A 13,627-nucleotide genomic window follows, 5' to 3' on the forward strand; every position below is an offset into this window, starting at 1 on the left:
AATGTTTGAGTCTTATGATGTCTGCTAAATATAGGTGTGGTACATATTTCAAGCGCCATCTTAAGTCTTGTTTTTGGATATATTCATATAATTCTTAATACTCATAGTTCATAACCATGTACATAACATTGGAAGAGGTAGTCGACTCTGGCATAGCTCTACATGATTGCCTTGCTCTCCTGAGGCAGGAAACCTCTGGATTCGATACAGTGAAGGATACACCCTTGGAAGACCCTGACTTAACCCCTTTGCGGATGGATCAAGATGTGCATCAAGAAGGACAGTTCCACATGGGTATGGTGGGGAAAGCATAAGACGCTGTGCTGAGAGCAGTCGCTACCCGCATCCCTCTCTGCATAAGAAGCAGAGCTATGTGCTCTCACTGAAGCCTGCAAGATGACAGCCAACATCTACTCTGTATGGAAGAGACTTGATCACCGCTAATAGAACTGTACGCCACCATGAGGCCATAGAAGAACTGATGGAAGTTTTGCTATTGCCAGACAGAGTCGCAGTGAGCAGGTTTGAGGCCTACATTGGAGGAAACAAGGGAAGCAGTAAGAAATGCTCTCGCTGCCAGAACATCCAAAGAAGCCCCAAGAACACTTACCACAGAAACAGTCAGCCAATTTGTACTCCTTAAGTGTCCCCGATGTGAAGAGCAAAGATGGAAAGTCTTGAGAAAACATGGTCCTGACCCTACAAAAGCAAGTCTCAGAAAAAGAAGAGGACTGAGATAGGGTGCGTCTGTGGGCTCCCGGAGACCATAAAAAGTGGCTAGGGACCTGCTTTTACTGCCAGCCAAAGAGAAATGGCAGGCCTTGGGAACAGAACTGTCCCTACACACCCCATACCATCCACAGCATAGAGGGAGGGTTGAGAGGTTGGGCAGTGTAGGAAGCAAGGGCATGAGTCTTCCCCTTGCATTATTCAGTGTCAGACAGACCCCACCAGGGACCACTAAGTTGAGACCCTTTGAAATCCTGTTTAGAGGTACCCCCAGATACTTTAACCAAACTTGTTGCTTAATTATCTAAACATTTGACTAACATACGTTGAGTTTTCTCCTCCACTCCAGATCCAGGCAGATCCAGATCAGGAGATTGCTGTCTATGAGCCCTGGAACCAGATAAGATGTGACCTTGCAAGGTTTCCTGATGATCAGCATTTCTGTGGAGGTGGAAGGGAGACCCACACATCCCACTACAAAAAGATGTTCGACCTTAGACCAGGAGATGGCTGTCTCCCTTCTTCTACCCAATACTTTGTGCCAAGAAGATGATATCCAAGCTTGTGGACCAGAAGATGACTGTGCATCCGGCCTTTGATGTCCCACCATCACCGCTTGAGGACTGAGGAATATGAGGCTCTGTGTTGTGAATGTCAGTTATGCTTTTGCTGCTGTGAGGCTCCCTCTTGTGGCCAGGAATGGTTTGGACAGAGACAGGTGTGCTGGAGCAATGGGCATTTCTATTGCTAACTCTCTGCCTATTTAAACCTTGGTCTGCTAGCAGTATGAGCCGGTTGTCATTTTTTCTTTAGTTTACCAGCCTTCTCATCTTGCTCCAGACCACATCTACCCCAGATAAGTGCTTGTTTTTTTCTTATGTTGTTTTGTTCTTTTTGCTTTTATCTGGATTTGTCATTTACTGTGGTTATTGTCAGTTTATTTGCATGCAGGAATCTTCCCTCTCAGTTGCTTAGCTTGGAAGCTCCCTGCAGCTATGTTTGGAGTATTGCTCCTATAAGTCCATGTGTTTGTTGCTTCTTGAATGTGTAATGGTTCCTGCTTTTTGTTCATTGGTATGACAAGAGCGCCTGATATAGGACGGAGTTCAGATCTAGCGATCTGAGGGCTTTTTGTCCTATCAGGTATTTGGGTTTTTGTAGGATTTTTCTCTGGCCACCATCAGCCCCTTTCCTATCCTTTCCTTTTTAGTCTATGGGGCCTCACCTTTGCTAATCCTATCATCTATCTGTGTATTGTGTTTTCCTATATCACCACAGTATTTGAATGTGGGGGGCTTGCTATACCTTTTCGGTCTATTTCTGAGGCAGAGAGCTATTCATCTTTCCTTCCTTTAGGATAGCTAGTTCTCCGGCTGGGTTCGCGGTGCATAGGATGTTAGTTCACTCCTCAGCTACTTCTAGTGTTGATGGTTAGTAAGGGGATGGCGACCAGATTAGTTGCCAATGCTCTTGTCACCTTTTGCCAGTGATTTATGGTGATCTTCCACGGTTCCGAATCATAACAGCTCTGAGTGAAATCAACCCTGATTTATCAACCCTGATAAATGAGCTGATGAGAAGTTCTGGTGCCTGTGACCACCACTAAAGGGAGCCAAGGAGCTGGCTGCATATGACCTGTACATGGACCTCAGTGATAATCCGCTATCCAGTGAGGTACTGAGCACTTCCCAGTGTAAGCACACAGCCTCTGCAGGGAATTAGGGGATTGGGAGCTCATTACTAGAAGATGCAGCTCTGACACCAATGATCGTAGATCGAGAGTTTGTAACATTGATATAAGAATATTTATCTATGATCAGCTCTCCTGACACGTGACTTCCTTATGTATAGAGGTGTGACCCCTCTTGTCTCTGGAGATAGCTGGCTACTTGTGTCCTCCTCTTATTTGGGTACCAAAGACTATGTATTCAGGAAATATCCAGGACAGACGGTTGCGCGCTGTGCCACGTGATGTGACTAGTGGGTAATTTCATGATTTATTGAGATCAAATCTAAAAACCTTTGATCAGACCCGCTTATGCCCTGAATACACCGCGACTAGACACAATAGTCCTGGTGTACTCATGTTTATTCACGTCTACAGATAAACAAGAGACATCACAATGATGGGAATATCACAGCCGATCTACTATAGACTATGATGAAGAACGACGTCATGACGGGTCCACAGAGAACGATCCATAAAGACAGAGGATGGGTGCACAGAGAACATGTCGACAGTAGACGATCCACCAGACATTGTAGGATCTAGTCCACGTCCATTGTTCTCATTCTGTTTTCTGCCGTCTCCCGCCGTCTTCACTCCTCTCTAGTAGAAGATCTGATGGAAGACAACACAATGGATCAGTTAGATTCACTTCTACAACTGTACATATTTAGGTTTTTTTCTTTGCAAATCTCAAAAAAATAAGAAAATTAAAGATCTCTCTTGACAATCCCTTCTTATTATAAGGGACCTCTAACAATAAGCAGATCACAGATGTCCTCCATCCTTCCAGGGATTCAGTAAAGTTTTTGTATCTGCCGTGTTACTGTTCCTTCTAAGCCTTGCCACAAAACCTATTTGGTAATTCCACATTTATTAATGTAAGAAACTATAAAACATCACATTATTTTTAATGCACGGATAATGGCATAAATAAAAAATGACAAAATAGATCCCCTCACCTCCCCAAACAGTAATCCGGTAAAATATATGAAAAGTCATGTGTACATCTATAGAAATGTACCTGATATGATTTGTACAGAAATACATACACGGCCTTGAAAAAATAGTTTTAGTATAACATTTTCACATTACTCACAGAAACCTAAATGTATATTATTGGGATTATATGTAATATATCATCACAAAGGCGAAGTATACCTGACGTGTAAAGGAAACAATACCTGGGGGTCTGAATACTTTACTGTATATATCTGTAAATCTGAGAATTGTGATGTTCATTAGTATTAAGCCCCCCATAGTCACTACTTTGTAAGGACCACTTTTCTGTCTTGCATTAGTATTCAGTCCCTGGAGTCAGTACTTTGTAGGACCATTTTTCCACTGTCTTGCATTAGTATTCAGTCCCCAAAGTCAGTACTTTGTAGGACCACGTCCCTCTGTCTTGCATTAGTATTCAGCCCTCTGGAGTCAGCACTTTGCAGGACCACCTTCCTCTATTTTTGGGGGTCTCTCCAGCTTTGCACATCTCCAGGTGATATTTTCTTCTTTTTCTCACGCTCAGTGAGATTGGATGGAGACATCATTGATCAGCAGATTTCTCGACTTGTCACATATTCTCAGTAGATTTGGGTCTGGACTGAGACTCGGCCGCTCACACACAGGAATATGCTCTGATCTGAACCCTTCATTGTGGCTCTGCAGGATTTTTAGGGTCTTGCTAGAACCTATGCCCCGGTCTCAGGTCTGTTGCCGCCTCAGACAGGTTATTCTACAGGATTGCCCTGTATTTAGCTCCATCCATCTTACCATCAACACTTTTCTGCCCCTGCTGAAAAAAGCCTCCAAACAGCAAGGAGCTGCCACCACCATACAGTTAGGTCCAGAAATATTTGGACAGTGACACAAGTTTTGTTATTTTAGCTGTTTACAAAAACATGTTCAGAAATACAATTCTATATATAATATGGGCTGAAAGTGCACACTCCCAGCTGCAATATGAGAGTTTTCACATCCAAATCGGAGAAAGGGTTTAGGAATCATAGCTCTGTAATGCATAGCCTCCTCTTTTTCAAGGGATCAAAAGTAATTGGACAAGGGACTCTAAGGGCTGCAATTAACTCTGAAGGCGTCTCCCTCGTTAACCTGTAATCAATGAAGTAGTTAAAAGGTCTGGGGTTGATTATAGGTGTGTGGTTTTGCATTTGGAAGCTGTTGCTGTGACCAGACAACATGCGGTCTAAGGAACTCTCAATTGAGGTTAAGCAGAACATCCTGAGGCTTAAAAAAAAGAAAAAATCCATCAGAGAGATAGCAGACATGCTTGGAGTAGGAAAATCAACAGTCGGGTACATTCTGAGAAAAAAGGAATTGACTGGTGAGCTTGGGAACTCAAAAAGGCCTGGGCGTCCACGGATGACAACAGTGGTGGATGATCGCCGCATACTTTCTTTGGTGAAGAAGAACCCGTTCCCAACATCAACTGAAGTCCAGAACACTCTCAGTGAAGTAGGTGTATCTGTCTCTAAGTCAACAGTAAAGAGAAAACTCCATGAAAGTAAATACAAAGGGTTCACATCTAGATGCAAACCATTCATCAATTCCAAAAATAGACAGGCCAGAGTTAAATTTGCTGAAAAACACCTCATGAAGCCAGCTCAGTTCTGGAAAAGTATTCTATGGACAGATGAGACAAAGATCAACCTGTACCAGAATGATGGGAAGAAAAAAGTTTGGAGAAGAAAGGGAACGGCACATGATCCAAGGCACACCACATCCTCTGTAAAACATGGTGGAGGCAACGTGATGGCATGGGCATGCATGGCTTTCAATGGCACTGAGTCACTTGTGTTTATTGATGAAATAACAGCAGACAAGAGTAGCCGGATGAATTCTGAAGTGTACCGGGATATACTTTCAGCCCAGATTCAGCCAAATGCCGCAAAGTTGATCGGACGGCGCTTCATAGTACAGATGGACAATGACCCCAAGCATACAGCCAAAGCTACCCAGGAGTTCATGAGTGCAAAAAAGTGGAACATTCTGCAATGGCCAAGTCAATCACCAGATCTTAACCCAATTGAGCATGCATTTCACTTGCTCAAATCCAGACTTAAGATGGAAAGAACACAAACAAGCAAGACCTGAAGGCTGCGGCTGTAAAGGCCTGGCAAAGCATTAAGAAGGAGGAAACCCAGCGTTTGGTGATGTCCATGGGTTCCAGACTTAAGGCAGTGATTGCCTCCAAAGGATTCGCAACAAAATATTGAAAATAAAAATATTTTGTTTGGGTTTGGTTTATTTGTCCAATTACTTTTGACCTCCTAAAATGTGGAGTGTTTGTAAAGAAATGTGTACAATTCCTACAATTTCTATCAGATATTTTTGTTCAAACCTTCAAATTAAACGTTACAATCTGCACTTGAATTTTGTTGTAGAGGTTTCATTTTAAATCCGATGTGGTGGCATGCAGAGCCCAACTCGCGAAAATTGTGTCACTGTCCAAATATTTCTGGACCTAACTTTATGTGACTGTAGGGATGGGGTTTTCAGGGTGATGTGTAGTGTTAGTTTCCCACCACATATAGTATTTTGCACTTAGGCCAAACTGTTCTCCTTTGGTCTCATATGACCAAAGTGGCTTCTCTACTGCTCGTTGTGTCCACTTCTTGTGATGTCTTATGACTTCTTGCTTCCAATAATATCTTTCTTCTTGCCGCTCTTCCATAAAGGGCAGACTTGTGGAGTCTACAACTAATCATGATTGTCCTCCTCAGCTGTGATCTCTGCTCGTCCTCTAGGCAGATTTTCCCCCTGAGCTGTGATCTCTGCTCTTCCTGTAGGCAAATTCTCCCTCCTGAGCTGTGATCTCTGTTCACCTGTGGACAGATTCTCCCTGTTGAGCTGTGATCTCTGCTCGTCCTGAAGGCAGATTCTCCCTCCTGAGCTGTGGACAGATTCTCCCCTGAGCTGTGATCTCTGCTCGTCATTTGGGACAGATTCTCCCCCTAAGCTGTGATCTTTGCTCGTCCTGGGGATTTTTATCAGGAGTTTGGTATTTTTTCAGGGTTTTCTGCTGGCCGCAATCAGTTATCTTTCCTGTCCTGTTGTATCTAGTAAGTCGGGCCTCACCTTTGCTGATCTATATTTTCTATCTGTGTATTGTATTTTCTTTTCTTACATTACCGTTGTTGCATGTTGGGGGCTTGCTATTCCTTTGGTGACTGCTCCAAGGCAAGTTAGGATTCCTCATTTCTATAATTGAGGTGTAGTAAGTTTCTCCGGCAGTGACTAGGTGTGTTAGGACCATCCCACTGGTACTTCTAGTGTTGTCCGGTAGTTGGGGATTGTGGTCAGCTTAGTTTCCAACTACTCTTGTTGTTTTTGTTTTTTCCTGATTTAATGGGATTTTTTTATGATCGTCCACAGTTCATAACAGTTCTCCCCCTGAACTGTGATCTCTGCTCGTCCTGTGGACAGATTCTCCCCCTGAGCTGTGATCTCTGCTCGTCCTTTGGACAGATTCTCCTCCTGAGCTGTTGTGATGGTGGAATATGGGGGAGGTGTATCATGTGCAGGTTCGTATTTTAAGCTTGGTTCACTGTCCATTATTTGTACTGCTTGTGTGTACATTGTATTGTCTGTAGGTAATCACCTCCTGTAGTGTTCCTGTTCCTAAGTTTGGGGGAAGGGGCCTGGGATCCACCCAACCTCTTTGCTGACCTGGGAGATTCAGGCAATCTGTTTGAGAACTTGAAGAGAGAAGGATTGATCCTCTGGAAGAAGTTGTGACTTCTCAGAGAGACCTGGACATTTATTACTGGACTAATTGTGCCCTGTGTTTTGTGGATTATGTTATGGACCATTTGATTTGCTTGAAATAAATGTTCTTTGGATTTTACAGCCATCTCTCGCTCTGTTGATCGTGTGATATGGGAGAAGGACCCCGTCACAGCTGTGATCACTGCTCGTCCTGTGGACACATCCTCCCTCTGAGCTGTGATCTCTGCTTGTCCTGTGGACAGATTTTCCTCCTGATCTGTGATCTCTGCTTGTCCTGGGAAAAGATTCTCCTCCTGAGCTGTGAGCTCTGCTCGTCCTGTGGACATATTCTCCTCCTGAGGTTTGATCTCTGCTTGTCCTGTGGCCTCTGGTCTTTCCTAATTGATTTACCTAAAGGGTCAAACATATTAATGGGAGTCCTAAAAGTAAACAAACAGCAAACTAACGTCTCCAAGAATTAATACAGAGAAAAAATGAATCTTTTTTTATAAAGTAAATGTACAGAATAAAATCAAATAAAAAAATAAAAATGGTTACTGTAGGAAAAATAATGAAACATCTGTATATATGAGGACATGTTAGAGCCAGAAGGATAAGTATTAAATACAAGCAGAGAGAACACTGAACAAGCACCTGGAGAAAGGATAAGCACATGATGGCTATCACCTAACCCCCTGATGCACGTTTCGCACAATGGCTTCCTCAAAAGCCTCTTGCTCTAACATGTCCTCATATGCTTAGATACATCATTATTTATGCCGATATCATATTTATTTACCCCACTCAGGGAGATAATGCTTTGATTTATCTTAGTATTGTAAAGTTTTGGTCCCATCTTATTAACAAGCTAAACATGTACTTTCTTTCTGTGTGGACTTTCATATATTTGGGACACACATTAATCTATTAATCAGAAACCACTGGAATCTCCTTTTTTGCAGTAACCTTTTTATTTTGTTTGATTTTATTCTATACATATACGTAATAAGATTGATATTTTTCTATATGTTAATTGTTGGAGGTGTTCCTGTATATTGGCTTTTTGCTTCTCATCAGTGCTCTCCTTCTTGGGATGTCAGTTTTGGTGAGTGTCATGTCTTGGTGGCGTTTCAGTTGTGCTGTACTGCTTCCATTTTTGGGTGATGGATTGATAACTGCTGCTTCTATGATTTGCATCTCCTGATGGCCTGTCATTATTGGTGTTGCACACTTATTGTTGAGGACTTACAGGTTTCTTATCTTCTTTCTTACCATTAATTTATACAAAGTTTGTTGAAAGTTCAGTCACATGCTGATAAAAGCTAAGGATGTGAAGAAATTCTGCCAATTCGGCTTGATAATTTCTTAGCTTATCTGCAGCTAGTCTTTTCTAAAGTAATTTATATATACAGATTTCTTTCTTTTAGGGGGAGATAATCTGCTATATATAGTCCCTCTAATACATGTTACTTACTGGATAGGTGCATTGTGGCTTACAGCGCAGTACACAGCACTTCTGATTTTCAGAGCACTCATAGTCATTGCCGCAGTCGGAGACATATATTGGATTACAAAGTGGTGCTGGATTTTCCTCTGGACAATTTCCAGGTTTTCCTGAAAGACATCAATGAGGAGGGGATAAGAACATAAAAAAATAATTATCATCATCTTTGAAAATTCTTGAATGTATGTAAATACTTGGATAAGAATACAGTAATAACCAGAGCCAGCATGGGTTTGCAGCAAACAAGTCATGTCAGACCAATCTACTTTCCTTCTATGATGGAATCACTGACTGGGTGGGTTAGGGAAACGTAGTAGATATAATATATCTCGACTTCAGCAAAGCATTTGATAAAGTAAGTCCTTATGGAAAAAATGACCCAAGTACGAGACTGACAAGACTACGGTGAGGTGGATTCATAGCGGACCCTGGAGGACTCTTCCTGCTCTAACATTCTATCACTCCATGAGTCTATGATATTTGCTACTTGTATATCTCGTCTTTCCAACTATTATAGTATACAGAAATTTCTTACACCTTCATCAAAAGCTATTCAAAGTGTTCAAGGAAGCTAAAGTGTGAGCAATGAGGGTCGGAGGTGCTCTCCTCAGTTCCCCTGGCTGACTTTAGAAAATTTGCATTGGCCACGGCTCATCCCACTTAATTTAAAGTCCATGATCGAGTTCAAGACCCAGATACCTGGTGTAATACCAGGCAGATACCATTAATGCCAGGAAGATCCCAGTAATACTAGGCAGTTCTAATACCGCTCACAATACACACATAACACACACACCGCTCACAAAACACACATACCTTACACACCGCTCACAATACACACATACCACACACACCACTCACAATACACACATACCACACACACCGCTCACAATACACACATACCACACACACCGCTCACAATACACACATACCACACACACCGCTCACAATACACACATAATGCTCACAATAAACACATACCACACACACTGCTCACAATACACACATAATGCTCACAATACACACATACCACACACACCGCTCACAATACACACATACCACACACACCGCTCACAATACACACATACCACACACACCGCTCACAATACACACATACCACACACACCGCTCACAATGCACACATACCACACACACCGCTCACAATACACACATACCACACACACCGCTCACAATACACACATACCACACACACTGCTCACAATACACATATACCACACACACCACTCACAATACACACATACCACACACTGCTCACAATACACACATACCACACACTGCTCACAATACACACATACCACACAAACTGCTCACAATACACACATACCACACACCGCTCACAATACACACATACCACACACACTGCTCACAATACACACATACCACACACACTGCTCACAATACACACCTACCACACACACTGCTCACAATACACACATACCACACACACTGCTCACAATACACACATACCACACACACTGCTCACAATACACACCTACCACACACACTGCTCACAATACACACCTACCACACACACCGCTCACAATACACACCTACCACACACACCGCTCACAATACACACATACCACACACTGCTCACAATACACACATACCACACACTGCTCACAATACACACATGACTGTACTATTGTAGATGCTTCCTTCTTGCTATGTACTAATCCCTTCATCCCACAGATTCCGCTTTGAATGAAGACATGACACCCGCTTGGATAATTTGGCCAAATCGGCCTTTATTACACAAACATGACATTAAATAAATACCTTTCTTTAAAGCGAGGAGGGTTCTTGGAGCTCCAAAACCTGGCGGACGTTCCCATAAATTGATAAACCATCCGGAGTTGTCCCCAGCCGCAAACGACCAGAAGCTCAGGGACACCATGACCGGAAAACCATTTCCCTAACACCGACTCCCAGGGGACCCCACCCTGGAGAGCCCCAAAGTGTGCCAGGTAATTACCATTCCAAATAAAAGAAGGGGGGTTACCATCCACCTGATGTACAACCCCCCACCACCATTTTACCACCAATTCCAAGAACCCCACCTCACTACCGCAACATGACAAAAAATAAATAAAATACCCGGCCGAAATGACGCCGACACATTACTAAAATATAAAAAACTTTCTCCTGATGAAACCCACACCCCCAGCATAACACAGGGCGGGAGGGCGTGACCTTTTTTGCTGGCTTCACATGCTGTTCTGATAGTACCCACCCCTTCTACTCATCCTATACTCCCAACTGACCACCCCTAGCACTTAACCCAGCCCCTTAAACTTCTGACCCCCCACAGCCTGCGCTTTCTTTCCCTGCAACCAGTGTTAACCCCTCGTTGCCCTTCAAAGTCAGTCATGAGTCACTTTGCCCATGGCTCCGCTTTGGGCTCCGTTCAGCCTTACCACACACACCGCTCACAATACACACATACCACACACACCACTCACAATACACACATACCACACACACCACTCACAATACACACATACCACACACACCGCTCACAATACACACATACCACACACACCACTCACAATACACACATACCACACACACCACTCACAATACACACATACCACACACACTGCTCACAATACACACATAACACACACACTGCTCACAATACACACCTACCACACACACTGCTCACAATACACACATACCACACACACTGCTCACAATACACACATACCACACACACTGCTCACAATACACACATACCACACACACTGCTCACAATACACACATACCACACACACTGCTCACAATACACACATACCACACACACCGCTCACAATACACACATACCACACACACTGCTCACAATACACACATACCACACACACTGCTCACAATACACACATACCACACACAACGCTCACAATACACACATACCACACACACCGCTCACAATACACACATACCACACACACCACTCACAATACACATATACCACACACACTGCTCACAATACACATACTACCGCAACATGACAAAAAATAAATAAAATACCCGGCCGAAATGACGCCGACACATTACTAAAATATAAAAAACTTTCTCCTGATGAAACCCACACCCCCAGCATAACACAGGGCGGGAGGGCGTGACCTTTTTTGCTGGCTTCACATGCTGTTCTGATAGTACCCACCCCTTCTACTCATCCTATACTCCCAACTGACCACCCCTAGCACTTAACCCAGCCCCTTAAACTTCAGCAGAGTGAAGGCAGATAGACGTAACGTACATGACTGAGGCAGTGATAGATCCAGGAAAGGGTTAAGGAGTAAGGGATGGGGGTTTTTACCTAAGGAATGTGGTGGTGGGCGAGCAGGAGGAGAGATGGGGGCAGGGGCCATATAAGAAATAGGTCCCATGTTAAGGTGTCATTCCTTTGTCCTGGACTTAAAGACTGAACAAGCAGTATGGATGCCTTGCTGAAGAGCGTTCAGGCCGCGGCTTTGACATGTAGGCCCGAATGGATTCAGGCCCAGCTAGACGAATTGCTGAAGAATGCCCGGGATACAGCATCTGTCCCTTCTGAACTTTCTGAACATCAAACTCTAAGAAGATCAAGACCTCCTGAGAGACTAACTTCTGAAATGGCCAATAGGACTCACAATAGGATCATAAGTCCTTCCGTTACCTCTAGGAAAAGAGCAAAGCGCAGCACGGCCTCTGATCCTGCTTACAAACCAGGAAGGAAATTACAGTACAAGAATAACAAAGGACAGAGAAAAGAGCCCGACAATCTAACCAGAGAGACACCAAGAAGTGCAAGGAGAAAGTCCAGCTCTACTGAGGTGCCAGCCAGAGAAGCAGCCACACAAGCTACAACTGACGTGACCACAGCCCACCATGAATCCTTAGAACTTCCTCAACAAACTTTGTATCATTCTAGAGGACATCATACGGCCTTACCCCAGGAAATAAACCAACACGGGGGGATGGGCTTAGGACACACAACATTTCCGGATCCGGGTTCTCATTACACGAGGAGTGGCAGGAATACAAAAAGACAACTGCGCAAAAGTACTTTAACCAGACAAAGACTTCTTCGGCCGGCTCAGGATATGAGTCCGGCAAGAAATCTACAGCTACAAGACTCAGAAGAGATTCCAGACAATGACTATGACACAGATAACGACTGCCCACTAGAGGGCAGCAGCACGCAGCACTTCAATAATGGAGGGGCTGTAGAGACTATAACTAATACGTCACGGACGGCTGGTCAACCTAGGACGCAGCCAGGTATTGGTGAGAACACTTTTTCTTGTCCTATATCTAGTGTAACAACACCTGTAATAAGTCCAGTGGGCGCAGTTGGGGGTGCAGTTCCCGGCAATGTAGGATGGGATCTTAATTCAGTAGTACAGCAATTAGTGTCAGGGGTTAAGGAGGCTTTGAGTCAGTCTAGCTTACCCATAACTTCTTCTCCTATTGCTGCATGGTGCGGGAATGGTCGCCGGACATCGGAGGTGGTAAGTCAGTCGTGTGCTGATCCAGACACACAGGAGGACGCAGTAATTTCACAAGGGGTTCCATTATCTGATGCAGCAAAAGGAGAATTATATGTATGTTTTGAGGGTCCTCTAGGAATTCATTTGAAACAGGAGGTTAGGGAGAAGATTTGGGCCGACGAATATGTGGAAATATTTTCATTATTGCCCTTAGAAAAATATAACTTGGATAGAGTAAGGTTTGATGAGAGGAAAAGAGAGGAACAAGAAAGACGGTATTGTCTCATCCCCCAAACATTTAGCAATTGGTTCCATGCCTTTGCCATATTAGCAAGTGTAATAGGCCAAAAAACTCCTGAACATTGCTCTGCCTTATTTTGTTACATGAATTCTATCGGGGAGGCGCACCGTGTGTATGGAGGTTTAGCATGGCTGCGCTATGATGAGCAGTTT

General features: G+C 43.7%; 1 protein-coding gene across 1 annotated transcript in view; it reads right to left on the minus strand.

Moving 5' to 3' along the window:
• Positions 1-2,800: 2,800 nt before the first annotated feature.
• The window catches only part of LOC142297137 (omwaprin-a-like), a 33,455-nt gene continuing 22,628 nt past the window's right edge, over positions 2,801-13,627 (minus strand). The window contains exons 2-3 of the mRNA XM_075341415.1: positions 8,652-8,791; positions 2,801-3,070 (exon numbers count right to left, since the gene is read on the minus strand). Coding sequence (XP_075197530.1) covers positions 3,059-3,070; positions 8,652-8,791 — 152 coding nt within the window. The 3' untranslated portion in view covers positions 2,801-3,058. The remainder of the gene's footprint in view (positions 3,071-8,651; positions 8,792-13,627) is intronic.

Source organism: Anomaloglossus baeobatrachus, chromosome 3, assembly GCF_048569485.1.
Source record: "Anomaloglossus baeobatrachus isolate aAnoBae1 chromosome 3, aAnoBae1.hap1, whole genome shotgun sequence".
NCBI classification, from domain to species: domain Eukaryota; kingdom Metazoa; phylum Chordata; class Amphibia; order Anura; family Aromobatidae; genus Anomaloglossus; species Anomaloglossus baeobatrachus.